The 21,020-nt window shown below is 35.1% G+C and overlaps 1 protein-coding gene across 4 annotated transcripts in view; it reads right to left on the bottom strand.

Annotated features, from left to right (window-relative positions):
* CDC14A (cell division cycle 14A) overlaps positions 1-21,020 on the bottom strand; it is a 68,028-nt gene that overhangs the window by 11,832 nt on the left and 35,176 nt on the right. For 3 of the 4 annotated variants that reach the window (XM_037404925.1, XM_037404926.1, XM_037404923.1), the window contains exons 6-13: positions 16,566-16,632; positions 14,356-14,418; positions 11,096-11,183; positions 9,045-9,275; positions 6,676-6,814; positions 3,659-3,812; positions 1,222-1,337; positions 624-671 (exon numbers count right to left, since the gene is read on the bottom strand). In XM_037404925.1, coding sequence (XP_037260822.1) covers positions 624-671; positions 1,222-1,337; positions 3,659-3,812; positions 6,676-6,814; positions 9,045-9,275; positions 11,096-11,183; positions 14,356-14,418; positions 16,566-16,632 — 906 coding nt within the window. The remainder of the gene's footprint in view (positions 1-623; positions 672-1,221; positions 1,338-3,658; positions 3,813-6,675; positions 6,815-9,044; positions 9,276-11,095; positions 11,184-14,355; positions 14,419-16,565; positions 16,633-21,020) is intronic. The other variant, XM_037404924.1, reaches the window with a different exon arrangement.

A 21,020-nucleotide genomic window follows, 5' to 3' on the forward strand; every position in this document is an offset into this window, starting at 1 on the left:
GGGGGGGGGGGGGGGGGGCACTGTCAGTACTGACTTGAAATTAATACAGTTCATAAATAAAATTTAGAAAATGAGAAGAAACCGTTGGCTTTATTGGTGCCACAGAAAGTTCTGAGCAAAGCATGTAGTAAAGTGTACAGTGAGGACCCTGCATTTAAGTATGAAAAGGTAGTAAAACCTAGTATTTATCTGGTACATCCATCTTCTAAAAAAAAAAAAGTACCAACTCTAATTCATCTACTAAAAAACACAGGACAAAAATTATGATATGCAGACAACAAGTAGTCAATTTAGGCTTTTGAGACATGTAATTAATTCTACAGAAATAAAGTGGTTATGAGTTAAGCAGTCATCCTTCATTGCATAACAATATAGATACAAGAAAATGTGACTGAGGAAACTACTTGTATGCGCTAACTATTTCTTAAAAAGAATTCAAGGTATCCCTGAAGTAGAACTAAACCCTTTGCCCATTAGATTTTTTCCCCCGTTTCTTGCAGGTGTTTATAAAAAGGCTTTATCTGTCACTTCCCAGAAGTCTAAAATTGCTAATCAATTGATGCGCACTGAAACAAACACTGAAAATTTAAGATCTGAGTGGTATTCATTGAGAATTTTAATACCTGAAAGGTTGTGATATTGACCTCGTGTGCAGTTTCATGTCTTGCAGCCTAAAGAAACAAAAGCAGCAACCTTTATCAGAGGATAAAAAGCCCTTCCCCTCCCTCAAAGCATGCTTGCATGTCTCATGCTGGCTTTAGAGTACAAGACTGACCAAGGTTAAGAATGTCAATCATAATTTTAATTTACAGTTAGGTAAATTAACTGGTTCTGAAAAATTCAACATTTATACAAGGAGTACAGAAAAGTAGTTACAGAAAGGTAACTAAGTTAATTATATAGTATTTTATTAGAGACGTATGTTTTATAATGCTAGGCAAGTATAAATTTGAATGTTTTGTGGTATTTACTTTGTCTTGTACTGCTACACAAAATATAGGTGCCCTGAACATGGAAACAAAGCGGGGGGGTGGGGGGGGGTGTGGGGTGGAATTAATAAACCAAATCTGAAACTAATAGGTATATACCTAGAGAAATTTCCACCACAGAAGGTGGTACAACTAGTAGCACTGCCTTAAACAAGGCCATGTACTTGAAATAAAGATGTGATAGCACGGACCGAATATAGAATTGCAAATTACCTCAGAATTCGTTAATTACCTCAGAGCTCCAGTTGTAGCAGAACACTGCCGTCTCCGACTTTTTAAGGCATTAAGCTTATCTCCCTGCGTCATGCCATTCTGAGTTTCTGCACCTGCTTTGTCTTCAAAATCATCCTGGGAAACACAAAGTATGCAAGCAAGGAAATGTATCAGATCCTTATGAGTAGTGTATTTTCAAAGTACTGAACGCCTCCTTCACAAAGATTATGATTTAAAAGGCTCATCTACAGCCTTCTGCATACACAGGGCACTATTCTGTCTTTGCGAATTTCTAGTAAATTAAATGTGTCACTGTACAAAAACACATTCAGAGGCTTTTTGCAGAATCTGACCTCAAAGTCAGATCAGGATACTTGAGTCTAACACGGGTATTTATTTACTTCAAAGAAGTTTGTTTTGATGGAATGTAAACTCTAATGCCTTCCTCCATTACCATTTTTATCATCATCAATGTAGAAGGGAAGCAGTAACACACAATTCTGCAATATGCACAAGATGAGGAAGAAATTTAGATGTGTGTCCTGCAAGAGGAACTAACAATCAACTTTCCTAAATTACTAGATTTCTTAAGAAGTTCTCATGACCTCTAGAAAATAGTTTTGAAAACAATTTCTCTATGATAATTTTATAAGGAATATAGAATGAACAGATTTCAGAGTTTTATCCTACTTCTTCCAGCTTTAGAAAATAGTATAAACTAAGAAATAGTTAGTGTATGCCAACACTGTTTACATGCCTATTTATAATTTCTGAGTGATCTCAAAACAGAGTTTTCCAAGACTCAAGTACTAGAGACTGTATCTTAGGTAGCAGAGAAATATGAAAGTTAAACAAAAATATCTGCAATTTTTTTAAATTGCCAAATAAAAAAACCAAACAACAACTTATACCAATTATGCTTCATTTGACCTCAATGAAGTATTTGTATTACTGCAGTTCCTACTGCGCCTAAGTGACTTCAATGCTCTGCATAGAGAAATAGTTTCTGCCATTAACCAAGAAAAAAGACTGACAGAAGTAATACAACAGAAGTTAATCAAATGATGTGATAGTCCAAGTGTGCATTCATTATTGGAAAAAAATAATATTTTAGCTAGATTTCATTGTAGCTTATATGTTAGGCCATTGTTATCTACCATTCCGCCTCAACGTTGATAAATTTTCTTTCACTCTCTCTACTGCCCAACAGTTACTGCATGTAGCTGTTCTGTCCTCTGATTCTTAGACTTTATGCATTTTTGGGACTGGGAACTACTTTGTTTTGAACTTCTAGAGGGGTTATTATAATTAGATCTTGAAATATAATCAAATATCCAAAGAGATAAGTTTTATGTTTTAAAAACTCAGTTACTAACACCTGTAATGTGACTGTAAAAAGCTGAAATACAAGTATTACAGAGAGGGTTACAGCAGAAAAAAGCAGCACTGCATTTATATTGTGCATCTGTACGTAAGCTGCTACACAGCACAGGGGTAGCTGAATTACCTGCAAGTAAGCTACCTAGCATACTGGAAGCAGTAAGTTGTAGTGGTAGCTCAGATTCAAAAACATGACTGCCCATATGGCCCTGTGCCAGCTTCTTTCATTAGACATACAAGATCATCTCTATACAGTGTTATATTCTCCAATTTTATCTAGATATTTAACTTTACATATTCCAAAAAAGTTGCACTTCCAAAAGGGAAATAGTACCTTTACACAAACATTCAGGCACTCTTCCAGATTATCACAGATCACATGATAGATGCTGACTTGAATTTATACTAACAAATATCTGAGGAAGGTGCACACTACATCCCTGGTCTGTTAGACTGAGTAAAGGATTCTGTCAGCAATGTAAAAGCTCTTTAGTTATTACAGAGCTAAGATGGCATCAAATGTGTAGTTCCTCTAAACTGCTTCTTACAGATACTGTAGAAAACTACAGTTTAAGACTTTTACTAGCACAGAAACAGAAGCATGTTCACTTTAGCTCATACTCCATACAATTATTTTTGGAAGCACAGGTAAGGTCCTTACGCTACACATCACGTTAGTAATCCATAACACTATGATAAAAGGATGGACATCTATACGCTAACACATTATTAGCCAGAAACTTGGAATAAGTAAGATTTCCAGGAGGGAAAGTGATTTATTTTTTTCTTCCATTCTCTAATACACAACTGAAAGCCTGAAAGAATGACCAGAAATAATACAAACCTTTTGAAGTCTGCAAAATTACCTGTAACAGTTTTAGATATAACCTAAGCCTTTTTTTTTTTAAAAAAGTGGGAATTTGTTCTAATTATGACTTATAAAAAAAGGTTAGCTGTGAAAAACCAATCTAGTACTAATAAAAGGCTCAAATAACCCCATTAAAAGTTACCTACAGCTAGTTATTAAAAGATCAGATCCATCTCTGCTTGTCTGAAATTTTTTAACAAACTCATACCTCCCTGTATTGATCCAAGTCTTGTACTTTATTTATGCTGTCACTGATTGACATGTCATTCAAGCCACAAAGAACTCTGTTAATGTTTCCATCAACTACTCGTTTCTGCTTTGATCGGATGAGATCTCCCTCCAGCCATAACATCGCTTGCTTCCTTTAGGATACAAAACCAAATCAAATCACATCAACAGATTTGCATACACGTAAAAAACAGTATGAAAACATGCTACTCTTACAGACTGCCAACACTTGAATCTCCTGTACATCTTCATCTGGACAAAAAAGATATTCAAATTTCTACCACCAAAACGTCCCCAAAAACCAAAACATACCCCAGATTTCCAATGGTTAAAAAACAACAAAACCACCCCAAAATCACCGAACAAGTCTGTAGCCATCACAGAAATATTACAGGTACTAAAACTTCATTTTTAAAAATCATACTGGGAAAAGAGATTCACTAAAACGGAATTTGCAAAGGTATTTTAAAGGCTTTTAAAACACAAGTTAAAAATTCATAAAAAATTATGCTTTTAAATACATAATGCGTAGAATAAACCATGATACAGCACTTTCCAACTCATTAGCATGAGTTTTGTGTATACAGATACTGTGCAGTAAAACTACAGCTGACCTGCAGAGTGGAAGTGATCATAGTAAAGTTGAACAGGACCTAGTATCAATTTTCAGAAAAGATTATATCCTTCAGACAGGTGGTAAAAAAAGAATAATTAATTGCTACAGTAGGCATGGCTAGGCAGGCTTTTGTGGATGAGACTGCATTATTCCTTGATAAGGAAGTTTGCTGTGTAGGTATTGGTCATGTTAGTTCCATTCAAGAACTGAGACCCTATTACATATTATTGTAACAAAATTAAATTCCTATGCTGAAAAAAGAATGAAGTATTAAATCAGAATATACTGATTAAGCTTATCTCCCAGAGTCATACCATTCTGAGTTTCCACACCTGCTTTGTCTTCAAAAAGACTTCTTTCAGTGTCTCCACTGAAAACTTTCCTTTGTTTGAAAACAAAACGCTCTGGCAAAGCCTAAGAGCCAAGCAGTCTGAGCCAACTACATAAACTTGCTGAATAATTAATAGGAAGTGCAAGCACTACCAGAAAAGTTTCACTATGTCCCAAGAAAATATCAAGAGAAGTGAGAAGGAAGGGGTGGGGGAAGAGGAAACACCACTTATTCTACCTAACAGAAATAGCCTAGAAAAAGTGCTTGACGTTAAATACCTTTGAAATCTTTCAAACAAACTGATCAGACACATACTTGGGTGGGAACCTCTAAGAAAAACAAAAAACCAAAAACCACCAAACTCCAACCCACTACTCTAACATCCCTTATCAAACCTCAAAGAACCTAAGAGAGGAAGTTTTGACATCTATGAAGGTTGGGAGATCAAAGTTGCAAGGTTGTACCTTTTAATCAGATGCAACTTGGCAGGCCCAAGGGTAAGATATTTTATATTAGGATGATGCAACTGATGTTAGCTCCTCCTTTCTCAATCCCATTTTGACACTACTGATGACACTGCTTGAATTTTGTCTGATTCTCAAAACTTATTTATTGCCATTAGGACAACAGAAAATTCTTACTGAAGCATACTACAGCTCTTAGCTACGAATAATACAGGTACAAACAAAAAAAATCTGAAGGATCTTTGCCTATCTACGAAAAAATCAAACCAAGTATTTAAACACCACTGAAGAAGAGACATGGGCCCTGGTTTTCCTATCTTTCGAGTACACAGCACTTAACTAACCACACTGCCTACAAGCTTTCTCTCAGTTTTGCTTTATTGTGGAAGTTATTTTTAAAAGTGCATCATCCAAGAATCAGCATGATGTGGAGAAGTTTAATCTGCCTTGAGCGAGCGCCTGCAGTTTCTAAAAGTTTGCGATTTTTGAAACAAAAAGTTTGTGCGTTTTGAATAATGGTGGGCCACCTCCCAAATAAAGGAGCATCCATTCAGTTGCACTGGAAAATAAATAGGAATCCCCTTTCATGCTTATTATAATATATATAAAATAATATTTTTATTATATTATAATGCACAATGCAAATTATAATATGTATTAAAAATAATTACAGTAATACTCCTTTCCCTCGAAAAATCCTATGAATGTTTTACTGCATTTACGTAGTATCTAGCAGAGCTGTTTGCATTTTTTTTTTCCAAAAAGAGACAAATTTGTGGTGGATTTTTTCAGTGTTTCTCATAACACTGAAAATGCCTTTAACTAAATATCATCGTGGTTATCAACTCAAAAACATCAACACAACCACTAGAATAGTAAATGCACAATGTAAAAACCACTGTGACACTAACATCTACATCACTGAAGCCAGTGCAATTCTGTCATTCATTTCCAGTCAGGATCAAACCTTGAATCACCCATTCAAATTACCTGTACACGAGGTGTTCTCAAGCCAAATTATAGAGTCAATTTTGAGAAGGAGCTCTATTGAAACCACATATTCATTTTGCTAACGACTATTAACTCCATATCAGAAATGCCTCATACATTATATGTTAGGAATCTGACAGATCATAAGCTGTCCAACAGATACTTATTTAATCTTTAGTTACAAGAAAGAAAAAAAGTATCAATTATACTATTTTAAGATTCATTTTAAGTGTCATCGTAGGCTATACATAAATTCTTATCTTTCTATGTTAATATTTTAATAAATACTTATTGTTGATCTTTTGTCCACATCTGGACTTTACGCTTTCAACACATTTGTCTTTAATTCCTAAATCCCCAGAACATGAACAGTTTTGAGACCCTCTGCCTCTGAAGGGGAAGAAATGCATAGCAACTCCAGAGAAGACTTTTGCTACTATCTTTGATTTCAATCTCAAGTTGACTAACCTTAAACGTATTGCAACAGGCAGTATTATACGACGTCAGTAGACAGAAAGTAGGTCCTATAAATAGTGCAAGATGGATAAGGATGTAGAGAAGCAGTTGATTCTTAGTAGCAAAGAAGGTATACGTACTCTTCCAAGAAGTGTTGCTGGGGTCCTATAATAGAGCCTGGTCGACATATTCTTATCCAAGCAATGGCTTCAGCATGTGTGAACTTGTAGTGTTTCATTATGTAACAGGCAATCAGTGTTCCTGTTCTCCCCAGGCCAGCTACAGAAACACAAATAGCAACATTCACACACAAAGTCACTAGTATTTCATAATCATCAAATTAAAGTATTCTTCGCAATGTCATTCACCACCTTACTATTTGAAGAATTTTCGATTCAGTATTCCAATTTATCACATAATTGGATTTCAGTGCTGTAGATATAAGAACAAAATGTATCATACTTATAGAAAGTTAACAGCATTTAAGAACTGTGAACATGCAACAGTGAATACCCTTGGCACTAGTATAATTCCACTTCAAACTTAAATAAAAAAGGCTGATATTTTCAAAAAAGCTGTGACCAAGATGAATACAAACTTCATATTTATAAAACCAGTAAAAAACAAACATCAAAGTACCTTTGAGAAGCCAACACACATACTGTACAAATCAAGGTTCAAATACAAGCAATTACAGGTACACAACACAGATAGCAGCATGTGTCTTGTCAGCCAGTGGCTTTTTCGTTCTGAATCAGTTTTGTTGTGAAACCAATCTATAAAACAATTCACTGCCATCTGTATAAACAGCAATGGATGTTGACCAGCATACAATTATATATATCAATAGCTTAAAACAATTTAACCCATCGCCCCTCAAGTCACAAACTAATCCTGGTTTCAAGGAGAGAGTAGAGACAGAACAAATAGCTTTTACTATCAGACGAATCTCTTAAATATAGAGTAAGAATTAATTTCTCTCTAGCGCCGTGTCTTACCTACTAGTAAAAGGGCTCCCCATTTAAACCTTCTTTTCCTGAAAATATAGTATTTGCAGTTTACATTCTCATGGTGGCCTACTGTTTATGCACAAACATCTACCTAAATGGAAACTCTCTAAGCAGCCAGACATCCTTGCTGACAATTCCATACACAAGTACAAGCTCTTTACATTTAACCAGTAACTAAACCTTGCTATGACTTTCTGGAAAGTTAGGATGATTCAGGTAAAAGGATAAAGCTAAAAGTCCACAAATACTGTGATTCTGTAACCATATACTGGAAGACTAGAATGCAACAGGCAAATAGATAACAAAGAGCTGTACTACACTAAGTATACATCTGAATAAGAAAATGGTCTCTGAAAACTGCAGGTAACATCTACCAACTGCATATATCACTAAGACTTCAGTTATTTTCTCGAAGTTCATGTTAACGTACACACTTTCCATAGCAATCCTTTGCATTAAACCATTCTATCACTTCGGTGACAAGCAGTTTCTAGTGTAGAAGCTGTACTCTGCATTGCAGAGTACAAGAAAACTACAGACAATAGGTTAACTCCGAGCTAACTGTTGCTTTAACTTCAATATGCTTATTTAAAAGGATGTAAAAAACTTAAAAAGAATGAGATTGATGGTTTCTTATTAAATACACAAAAGACAAAAAATACTTCAGTTTGCAAGTATGTAAGTCACTAGAAAAGTATATTGTATTCCTTTCGCAACTAAACCTGGAGAATAACCATCTACTCATGCTAATCAATAGCTTCTGCGCTCATTTAGTCAGTTAGCAGAGGTCCAGCTTATTAATGCCAGAATTTCTGAGTCCTAGTCACAGTAACAACTTGTTAGCAAATAAAACTTAATCTTTGATATGCATGTTTATTGTTCAAGGAAAAATTATGAATAGCACTATTCTTGCCTCAGATCAGCAAGACATTCGTCTCCACAATGTCCTTACACAACTCTAAACATAAATCAAGCCAAAACCTTCAAAGCCTTTGTTAATCGTTCTTGACTAAGCATGTTTTGTGTATTTTCTAGCTGATTTGCTGAAATAGGCTGGTTTGAAATACTGGCATCACAATAACTCACACTAACTTGAAATGTGGAAGTCACGCTCCACACAAAAATGTAGAACTGTCCAAAAGCACAAAGAAGACCTTTCAGCCCTTTGCATTTCATAGCCAATTATCATAATGCTGTGAAAGCATAATGCAAAAGAGAAATCTCCCTTCAACTAAAACTCACGCCTTCAAGTGATATTAAGAAGAAACAGAACAATGAACAACAGATTGTCAGTTACTGTAAATAGCAGAGTAGGCTGAAAGAACTTAATAATGCACATGAAAGTAACAAATAGTTGTCACATATTTAGTGAACTATCATGAAGCAGTATTACTTCCACAATCAGAAAGTGTTTTTTAAATGCTTTATTTCTGGAATAAAATGCTATGGATTTATACTTACTTTGACTTTTAACCTGAGAAATAAATAAGTGCACCCACCTTTACAATGCACAGCAATAGCACCCTCAGCATTTTCACAAATGTTGAGGAACCTCTGAACTATGCTGTCACTTGGTGTGCTTCCGTCTATGAAGAACAGGTCATAATGCTCAAAACCAGCATCAGTAAAGCGTTTTGCATCATAAATTTTTTTGTTTAGTCTTATGACTGATGTAACATTATGTTTCTTGAAATAGGGAAAGTAAGCTTCAGGTGCATGAAGAGGATAACCTATAAAAAAGGAAGCAACAATCATTTAGAATCATAGATTAAGTTCAAAGGCTTACTAAGCAAAACTGCCCCCTAAACATTTTTTGAATGATAAACATGCTAATACTTAAAAAGCTCTAATTGTTTATTCTGAATAAACATGTTAAGTCCCACAAAAAAAATATTTCCACAAAATGCTTATAAAGATGACTATAATTAAACTGTCTGCTGTTTAGCCTGTTCCTCTCTAGAGGTAGGGTTTTATACATAAAGCTGGGCACATACATGAATTTAGCATTTCAGAACAGCTGTTTATCTATAAAGCTGCAGCTCAAAGAACATTCTTTAAGAGGAAACGCTGTGTTTATGAGGAAAATAGATTGGTGATCTATACTATGGACAAAAGGAACAGTCAAAGGATAAACTGCAGTACCAGAAATATTTTTGCTCTGCTGTGGCAAAAAAAAAAAAAAATTATGCCTTGATTCAGTTGAGATACAAAAGGATCCTCTAGAAGAATTTGGGGGGGGGGGGTGGGGGGGGGGTGGGGGGTTGGGGGGAGGGCAAAAACTAACCACACCACAACTGTTTAGGGCACATTCACCAAACAGATGTTCTCTGCTGCCAAGGGCTTGAGGGAGCGTGCACCCATGCCTATACGATGGATGGATGCAAAATGTAGTTTACTCTTTCCTATTAACAATCAAGTCTTATAAGGACAACACAGGAATAACATGGCCACCACAAAAATCAGAAGGTCTGTCATTGACCAAATTCACTGGTTTATCTCCAGAATTTTTATTCCTGTTCAGGTAAAACCTGAAAGCTTCTTCACAACACACAGGTCATTTCCACAAGTTATATATGCCTTAGTAAATGCAATTAGTCACAACACAATGAGAAAAATGTAGCTTTGTAACATGTACTTACACTCACCTGGGTGAGGCTTATTTGTAGCCTCATAACGGAATTTTAAACATTAGTGTTAGTTTATTAATTTTCAGTTATATACTTATAAAAAATAAACCACAGGTTCTCCAAACTCCATAGAACAATTTGAGTAGTTTTTGAAAAATTCTGCAGGAAAAGACTGTAACAGTGATTGCAGAAGAAACCCAAACCAACCTAAACATTTTCTCCCTGGATTTAGTTTAAATCTTTAGTAGACAGTATGAAATTAGCAGCGTTCCAGTCATAAAGGAAACATGAGAGAGCAGAAGGTAGAGTGGGGAGGAAAGAGGCAGACATTCAGAAAACGTGCTCACATAAAGCACCATGGCACGAAGAATAAGGTGAAATTCAGCAAAAATATGATTGTAGTTTTTAAACTGATTATTTTCCTTTTAGCTGGACCAAATCTCTACTTTTCCTCTGCTGGGTAAATTTCTCTTTTTTATTCCATTAGAATTATATAGGCTCTTCCCATTATCTCAAGAATCTTGAGTAATAAATGCAAGCGTCTTTTTAAAGTCTTTCCTGGCCTTTGTTACACAACTCTTAATACAGTCTCCTTTGCTTTATACAACTCACCTTTAGTTCTCATACTTACCGTATCACATTGGCAGGTTCCAGGAGAAAATTAAGGGGCCTGAATTTCTCAGGCACTATATCACTGAATGAAAGTCACTGACTGTTCGAAGAGTTGGAATTCTTCTAGCAAAGAAGAAATTCCAAACTTTTGAAATTAGGTTCTATGATTGTATATAAAAAGTCACTGTATGATTATTTCTGAAGATAATAAGTAATCTATTAATCTCTATTATCTTCTGCTCATTTCCTGTGACTATTTAATATGCTGGGAAACATAAGATCACAGAACAGCATTGAGATATACACCGTACCATTTTCAAGTTTGCTTTTTGGGTGTGGTCCACTAAATGCCAAAAATTTTCCTGGAACAATCCAGTTGAAATCACCATTTTCCACTCGCTATAAAAATTTCAGAAGAGAAAGAGAAAAGCATTTTAATATCTGTACATACAAGGTTAAAAAAATTACTCAATTTTATTTTACTTTTTACTATGTTCTTGCTGCATTAAAACAAAACACTTCAAATGTAATTATCTAGCTTACCTATATGGGACACTAACTAATCATAAGCCGCTTCTCAGAAATACCTTAAAATGAAATGCAAAAAAAAAATTTGCTTAGGTTTTCCAATAAAAGCAGAAAGTTCTAAGATATTTCTCCCTCAGAGGGCTTAGTGTTTTCAGACACCTACTTATAACAATACTGACAAACATCAACATTCTTAGAGGTTTTAATCAAAGAATATAGAAATTGTTTCCCTGTATGGCATTGGCTAAAAAAAAAAAAAAAAAACCCACAGAAAACAAAAAACAATTAGCCTTCAAAAACAATTATTCTTTCTCTGTAGAAACTGAAATTTACATGCTAGCATAAGTTCTGATGAGCCAGTAATCATAGAAGGAAAGTATAAATCAAGTAAAAAACATAGATTAAAAAACCCCCAAAATCTCAAACTGACATTTTGCATTTCTTGCTCACTTTTAAATCAAAACTTCAAAAAAGCTCTGCAAGTTCTGTCAGTGCCAAAATTGGAAGCTTCTTTGGAAATGCAGAACTAAAGTTCAAGACTGCCTTCATGTTTTTTCATTGAAGAGTGCTCATTCCTCATTTGGCAATGCAGTTATTCTCAGCATGACTCTTAAGGACATGGCACTCTGTTCAACTGCATTATTAAGCTTGTGTTTTTAGCTCCCAGCTCATCAAAACATCCTAATGAGTGAAAGGTTCTGATAATGGACATTACTGCAATCAATTCACCAACTGTTTGCTTAGCTAAGCCCATTAGGCTTGCTCCCAACGTCCTCACACAGTGAAAAGTCCTGTAAGTTAACAAGGTTGTGTAAGACTAGTGAACCCATCTTGGCAAGTCAGCCCCCCCCCCTTGTTTATATCACAGACTGCAATCTCAACATTGTAGCCCTTCTACCCCCTTTAAGGAAGAAGTCCTGTTTAGTAAGTATTTTTCTATTTGTATTACCAGTTTTAATTAAGTAATCTTTTTCGTTACATGGGTTATTGTGAATAAGTTACATTTTAACCAATATATTTGTGTATGTGTGTACACATACTCAAAACTACATGCAAACATTATTATTAAAGAGTATTTTACATCTGGTCCAACAAAAGGGGAATTAGCTGCCTTGGTAATGCAATAAGATGAAAGAACTGTAAAGGTGAAACAATTTCCTTTTGCCTGCTCCCTTTAAGTCTTATGCAACTCCTCCCGACGTAACTACACATTTGAAGACCTAACACAGCAAAAACCTGGAACATTTGAAGTTTTATAAATATAGCAGAAGACATATGTAAACATACAACGCTGACCACAACAAGTAAAATAGAAGACATGCCAAGAAATGAACAAAAAATTAAAGATGATTCCAAGTTCTTGCTGCTTAAACTCAGACAGCAGGCAGCATACTTATCACAAACTAAAATAACATTAAACATTAAACAAGATAATGGGATAGCTTTAGTCAGTTATTTTAATACTTTTCTCCAGGCAGATTAATGCCTACTGTATGTACAGAATCCTAGACATTCCCAACCATCTTTTTGTTTTTGAAAAAACATTTTCCTTTTGTACATAGAAAGGAAAAGTGCCGCAATTTCTTACTTCAAATTTTAGTTGCTGTTCATTTAATTTTGGCAGTTCAGCACAGGCTATACCAATTTCTCAATCTAAGTATTATGGAACATTACAGTGTACAGAAATCCTTCTACAAATGCTTTGAAGTTTTGTGAATAGCTGTATGTTATAGCATGCCTAGTGCAGCCAACATCTACTGTATAATTGGTGTTGTAAATTAAGTTTTTCCACTGTTTATTCCTCTCCTGACTTCACCTTCTTTCTTGAACCTTTATGAAGCAATTCCTACAGCTGTATTTCAGAGATGTAGTCATCCACACCTTGCTTATAAAACAAGGCAATTATTTATCAAATGTTACAGAGATTTAAGAAAAGCGATTATCCCTGAAACTTGTTTAATAGAAATATTCAACTTAGGATAATAAATTTTAAGATGGACCTTTTCAAACTAAGCAAATTTATTCTCATTATTTCCAAATGTTCTGAGAATTGCAATACAGGGACTAGGGGAAAGAATACTGGCTACAATAAAGTAACACAACTCTGAGAAGAGAGTTTAATATGTATTCAAATGTTTAGTACACCTCTAGTTTATATATTGCTCTCCTTAACCAATGCAACTGGAGGAACTTAAGGGAGTTCCAAAGACAAGATCCAATAGAACTACACGGTTGTCACTGACCAGTAAAAACCCTTTTCCTTCCTTTGAGTATGAGAAATGGTAGACAAAGATGATGCAGCTATTCTGGACCAGATGCATATACACCTTCTGTGCTGCCATCTCCTCTGTACACAGCCCAGTTCACAGGTGCAGTATGGGCATACTTTAAAGGTTCTCTGAGCCATATAGCTTGAGATAACTATCCATTACTAGCAGATAAAGGTGCGTATATCACAGAACAAGGTCCTAGAAGCATCTAGAGTCATTCAGAGTATCTATTCTTAGGTTGTAAGAAAACTGGGAGAACAATGAACGACATATGACATACATAGGTTTCTGGGACTGCATTAGGGAAGTATTTTGGATGTATTTTCATCGCTGAAATCCCCACATAACGCATCCTTACTAAAAAAGCTCAGAAAAAGTCATCTATGTGGCTATAAAAGATTTATATATTTGGGGCTAACAGCATCTCAAGAAGCAGCTCAAGTGTTGAAAGCAAGCACAGATTCTGAGGTTCAGCTGGGAGACCTTGGATCATATCCTGGGGGAAGGTTGGGAAGCATGAGAGAGGTCCCAGAAGCCAGAAAGGCTACAAGAAAACAGGAGATTTATGTGACACGCTGAAATTGCGAAGATGTTCATCCTGCGTGTTTTTCACATACAGCATACAGGTTTGGATGTACATATCTTACATATGAACACTGGGTTTTACTTGAATTAAAATGTGTTTCCAGTACATTTTAAGTCGTGGGATACTGTATATTCTAACTTACTTTAGGTAAATCAAACACATTCAACTCATTATTAAATGTACAAACCTCATAGTGTTCATATTCATCCACATCAAATGTCTTAAAGTCAAAAAATCCATGCTGCAAGGCCTAAAAGGCAACAAGGTGTCAGTTTATACTGAAATATGATATATAATCTCATTTTATAATACTGGTTTTGAGGCTCAAAACTAAATCACTAAATGTTTGTGGTTTTGGCTTATTGAAGCCTCTATAATTAAGACAACGTTACATTTTGCACAGATTAACAACACAGACAACAAAAACTCCAACAAAGTCACTAAAGCACGTCAGGCTCATTTGCTCCCCCCTTCAAAGACATTACAATGGGACATAAGGCTGTTGCATACCACTTAAATGATACAACTGATTCTCCCCACCCCAGTATGTATGTCTTTTTTCCTGTAAGGCAGACAATGAATTAAAAAGCAATTCCCTTTTTGTCACACATTCACTCAATGCTGAATCTCTATGCTGAATACATTTTCATGCAGATGGACATAAAATATAGAACATTAACTGTTTACTGATTTTCTATACTTAATATGTTACTCCAATTTTAGTACCACAATGGCCAAGCAAAATAGCATAAAGAGAATACAGCACTGTGTATAACCTGTATCTCATATTTGCTTTTAACACACATTCCACTAACAGAATGAAGTTCACTAGACTATGTTAGACAGTATTTATTACAGGATTGAAATAAGTCAATTTTTGTATTTGTTTACTGTACTATTATTAAATATGCCAATTTTGTACTAAAGATTTATGTACAATACTGTATCAAAAACAATTCTATGAATAAAGAATTTATAGACCAAATTTCTTCCAAGGAATAGGTGGAAGACAGTTCTGCAGCATATACTTACACTGATGCTACTGCATTCTGAAAAGTACAGATATTACATGACATTTTGGGATTAAAGTTTGATAGAAAAAACACCACAATCTATGTCAATCTATACAATAGTCATCGGTCTGCCATTATTTGCTACATATAGAGCACCTTCTTTAAGACAAATTAAAAATAGCTTTTTTCGTAGGCAACATAAGCTCAATGATTGGACCTGTCATGAAACCTAAGATACCAAGATGTTTGCCTGAACAGCTGATTTTGAAAAATGCATTTCATCAAGCATTGTTGGCTGGCTACACTCCAGGATTTGTAGGCCCCCTGAATTATATGTATATGATACATATATATGGATGCAAACACCAAATTAATCTACGTAGACTAAGACTGTAGTTTAGATTTTCTGCTCAAAGTGTTTTCAACCCTGTAGGTGAACTGGACAAAGATTCAGTAATAAATTTTATGGGAACAAAGGAGGAAAAACAGATTCTCAAAGTCCTTCTGACGTGTTTGTTGCAGATAAATTACAGTGACTGCACTGACTGCTTCAGAGAGCTTCAGGATCCGTAGAATGCCATACAAATTAGAGTCTTGCTGTTAACTGACAGCTCCTTTCCCACCTCCTCAGAACTAAAAATATTAAGCTTGATCTCTCTTTTTTCAATTTTTAAGTAACAGTTGTTTTGCCATACTTTTAAGAATTGCAAATAGCCTATAAAGTATCTATACAGAACTGTTCATATAGCCTTCTCCCTTCATCAAGATCACTGGCAAATGAGCAAAATTTAATCTTTGCTTATAATATGAAGTACATACTACAACACAAGTTTGCCAGCAAGATGTCATGTAACATTTTTTAAAAAGCAATATTGGACCTTAATATTCCCCAGGACTGCAGAAATGACACATCAAAACACTAGTAAGACATAGCAGTTTTAATTTGTTTTAAACAATTCTGAAAATATTAGTGCCAAACACTGCATCATATGTTTGGGGGGAAAGATGGGACCAAATACATGCAAAAAACTGCTCAGATAAAGTCACAGTATACCTAGATGTCTGTCTCACTTGACTTTATCAACTTATGTTACTCCCTTTTACCAATGGTTATAAATGACCTGTTAGCAGATCTAACGCACTGTTAAGAACTACCCCCAGCCAGGCCCAGTGCACTTGCACATTCTGATTCATAACACAAAGTTCAGACAGCTGTCGAAGGCCAGGCCACCCAGGTAAAAGTGTAACCTCGGATTGTCAGGACTCAAACATAGTCCTTAGTAAATTAGGCTTCATGACAGTATACTACTGCATTTTAACAGTATTTTCCTTCATGTTTTAAAAGTCAACTTAAATCTGTTTTGCTAAGGAAAAGTGTTATTACCTTATTTATTCCCTGTAAACAGTCCAAGATCGTAAGATTGTACGTGCAGTTCCCAAATGAAGCATCCCTATAGATTCAATACAAATTAATTTAATATAGACAGAATTATTTTAAGAATTCAGGGAAAGCCAGCACAACAGAATATTCAAGTTATTCAGTCCCCTCTGAGAACTCTGAATTAAAGTTCAAAGACAACATTTTTTTTAGAAGCTTGTTCATGCTAAAGCACTCCCTTACCACAGATGTAGTTTAGTGTCAATGCAGTCCGATACTGCACATCATTTTATGTGCGTATTTTACATCAGCTAACTACATGCCATTTACCAAATTATTTATGCTGTCCTGGAACAGGAAGCTTTGCATCCTCTCTCAGTTGTGTAAGGATTGTAGCAATTAAAGTAAAACCTGCTTTAACCATTATTCGAGTCTTAACAGCATTACACTGTCTAACAGTGAAAAGGCAAATAGACTACTAGTTTGGATTTCATTTACAGGCTCTCATTTTGATGCCTGACTGCGGATGTGATTCAAAGTTATCTAGATATAATTAGATTTTAAATTACTTGACCTTAGTTCTGCCACTCTGAAAACAAGAATTTCTCTTTAAAAATGATAGGATACCCCAAAGCAAAACACATTCAAGCGGTAAGAGGCACCAACATAAAAACCAAGTAATACCGCCAAAAAATAACAGCAGCAAATGCACTGTGGAAAAATGAAAAAGTACTTTTCGAAGTGTGCTTCAGACCAGTTTGCATTTTAACAAAACCCTGCCTGGGAAGATAATTTCATAATCACCGATTAAGGAAATCTTTTATGGTTTTGCTCTATCTTATCCAGAGTGCTAAGAACTGTAATTTATCAGAATAGCAAAATTTTAGGTTTCAGCCAGATACATCTTTACATCAGAATTGATTCAAAATTTCAATCTTTCATTGAAAACTTTCCTTTTTTGATAGTCTACTTGCTTGAAGTAGTATGAAATTTGTTATATTAATATGCTTCTTCAGTCCCAAGTACTTAAGAGAAGAATATTCTCACCCATTCTTTAAGAGCAGAGTAAGTATAGCAGTTTTGAGCAAGCATTGTTCATGGAAAATGTATTTAAGAAAACTAAAAGCTACAGTCTTGGTAGTGTCATATTAGATGCAGGCTACTCTAGAAAAGCTTTCAAATTATTAGATTATTAAAAAATACTTAGCTACAATGTTTTAGAATGGTAACTTTAAAGTGTTAATAAACCTTCAATATCCAAATATAACAAAGAAGTTTTCTAAAATGAAAAGCCATAATGTATTTTCATTACATTAGATAAGCAGAACATATCAAAGCTGTAAAATATAAAGCTTTATAGACAGTATATTTTTGACAGGGGAAAGTTGGGTATCATTTTAGCACAAAAGCATTTTAGCAAACAAAAAATCGTCCAAGCAAAATCTTAAGGCCCTAATGGGAATGTATACATAGCATAAAATCTTTAGAAGCTGTAAGTTTTCTGAAGGGGCTGACAGAAACAACAAAACCTAAAACAATTAAAACCACAAAATGAAGTATTTAGAGAAGTATGAATGGAAGATATGATTGTAGCAGACATTCTGTGTTACATGTTATTTTGCTATAACAAGGATTTAGATGTTTATCTGTATGCATGTAACTACTTCAACTGATAAGGCATCTGATACTGCAGTACATAAAAAAAATACTGAGGGAAAAAGCCACATAATCTCTAATCCGTTAAGAAGAGCTACGAGAACAAGAGACGGAAGGGAAAGGAAACAGGGAGGAAGGACACTGAACTTGACCTAGATTTATAAGATTAACCTATCACAATTCCAGGTGTACAGTATTCTTAGCTACAGTTCCCACCGACAGCTATCACCAGTCAAGTGCACATGGGTGCTGGTAGCCAACATCTATTGCCTACATCATCCATACCTCAAACATCTCACTCCTGTTGCTGTGCACCTAACAATTAAAGTAGATGTGCTATGACTGGAGAAAAGAGCTCTGCTGTTTCACACAGTGAAATAATAGGACTGAAAGCCAGGAAAATTCCAAATAGGCAAAGTTTTTGGAATGAACAAATAAAAACCTGTTTAAACCTAATCCCAAATTTCCAGAAACCCAAAGAACAGTGGTATTCTAGTGTTTTTTTAAACAAACACAACACAATTGACATCTGAAAAACTCACCCCCTCATCTGTCTTTTGTGGCAGAACATGACAGTGTAATGAAACCATAAACAAACAGCAGATATGAATGACAGCACAGTAGTGCAGTAACACCTGGAAGCAGTGACTTAATATCACCTAATGCTTCAAGTGCAAGCATGATTGGTGAACCATGGCAAATACTGAGCATATTGTATCTTGCCATAACCTCTCTCTTTCTCTCCCTTTGCCCCTCAAGTATCTTCTGGTAAGGAAACCCAAGCATATCATAAAAGCTCTTTCTATTCTAATTTGAAAAACAAGAAAATGGAACAAAATCTACGCTTTTTCCTTAAAGCCATAGCCATTTTTATTTCAGTACTCCCAATCCTTTCCAGATTAAGTCCAGGAATATTTTTTTGTCTTTTCTAGTTTCTGGTCTATTATATCAATTCCAGATGCAACCCCCTTTCCGAAACTTTACTGTTTTATGCTCCACAAATTTAAGCTCAGCTATCTACAGTTATCAAATTTTAGGTGTAAGAAGAAATTAATCTGGCAGAAGTTTTAAGTACAATCCGTAAGGACTCTGCATGCTGGATTCATTGATACAGTAGAGTGATATCTGAAGTACAGGTAAAGCAAGGGCTTGTGGACTCAGTGTTAGGAGAAGAAACCCAGGTTACTAGTTTCAGAACACGCAGCAAGCAATAAAGTGCACTTTACAGAGCTGTTTTAAATATTACAACAACACATTAAAAAAGTATTATGAAGCAAAGTCACAGCATACTTATGAAGTGTTATTTTTTTTATTCAATCTTCCTATCAAATAGTTGATTTCATATGATTCCAGAGAAGTGTTAGTATTCCTTTAGAGTTTAGTCATTTTGCAGAAGCATTAGAGAGGACAGATGCCTACCGTCAATTTTACTGCCAATTACATGTCTAGAAAGGCCTTGAAATACTCAAAAGGTAAAAAATAAAGAGTTTATCATGCCTGATTTCCAGAATGTTTTAAATAAATTACTCAAGTAAAACATCCCTTTGTTTAGATGGAGTTGTCTAAGGTATTTTAAGTCACTAAGTATTTTGATTCTTTCTTTGTTAAAAGCAGAAGCAAAACAAATCTCTGCCTGCCTGCCCCATCTCCCCCAGCAACCTAGATGCCTTCCTCCAGGCTGAAGCAGTTAACAAGTTTTTTGGGTTTTTTTTCCCCCAATCAGTCAGAAGTCATGCCAAATCATTGAGAAACTTAATAAATATTTAAAAAACAAGTTTAACCTTACTTTCTGAATTCTTCTGGATTAATGCAACTCCTGGAGAACACTAAATAATTAAAAACTAATCCAGAACAGCTAGTTCAATTTCACCATTCTTTGTGTCAACCCATTCTCCTACTGATTCTGTATAAATTTCCAGACCATAGATAAAAACTTTGAATACTGTCAGAACTAGTACTAACCTATACGAAAATCCTGTTAGAAATACAGCTGTTCTCATACCACATTGACTTAAGTCAATTATATAGTGCTAGATCCACCAGCATGCATTTTCTTTCTACCAATAACAGTTCTATTTCAAAACTTTTAAAGCAATAATTAATAATTTTAGCTTGCATAAATCGCAATAGATTCTGAACAGGCCAAACCAAATACATGTACTAACAGTTATGAGGAAGAGCACTATGAAGAAAAGTACCTTTGTTAACCTCGCAGAAACATACAATTTTAAATTAATTTTAATTCTAGACATTCCTCCTATTAAACTTATCCTTCTCCTTTGTCCACTGTACAAAGTCAGCATCCTATCCTACAGAAAACTATGTATGTGCTTACATTTAAGACAGCAGTGATTTTTTAACCCAGTGGGACTACTTATGCATATACAGAAACACTGAAGCGTTTTCACTGGTGGAAACCAAGCTATTTGGATTTCCTTTTTGTTCATGTTGGAAGTCTGTGTTTTAAAAAAGCATAGAAGAGAAAGCCAACCTCATTTCGTATCAGAATAATAGAAGAGAGCACACACAGACATCTCCTGCACAGTTTAACAGTGTGGGTGCTCTGATTTGTGTTGCTGATCACGTTTCCATTACAGTATTCTTCCAGTCTTTTATGGCCAAATGCATAATCACCTTGATTTTCAAACAGTGCTTTACCAACTATTACCTGATAATACTCTATTTACTTTCAAAGTAGAGAAAAATGTGACTATTTCTATGAGATACAGATGTAGTACGAACCTGAGCCAGCATTATAGAGCTCAAATCCCATGTCCGATTTCAGTTACTGTAGCTGACCTCAAT

The sequence above is a fragment of the Falco rusticolus genome, chromosome 11, assembly GCF_015220075.1.
Source record: "Falco rusticolus isolate bFalRus1 chromosome 11, bFalRus1.pri, whole genome shotgun sequence".
Taxonomy (NCBI): Eukaryota; Metazoa; Chordata; class Aves; order Falconiformes; family Falconidae; genus Falco; species Falco rusticolus.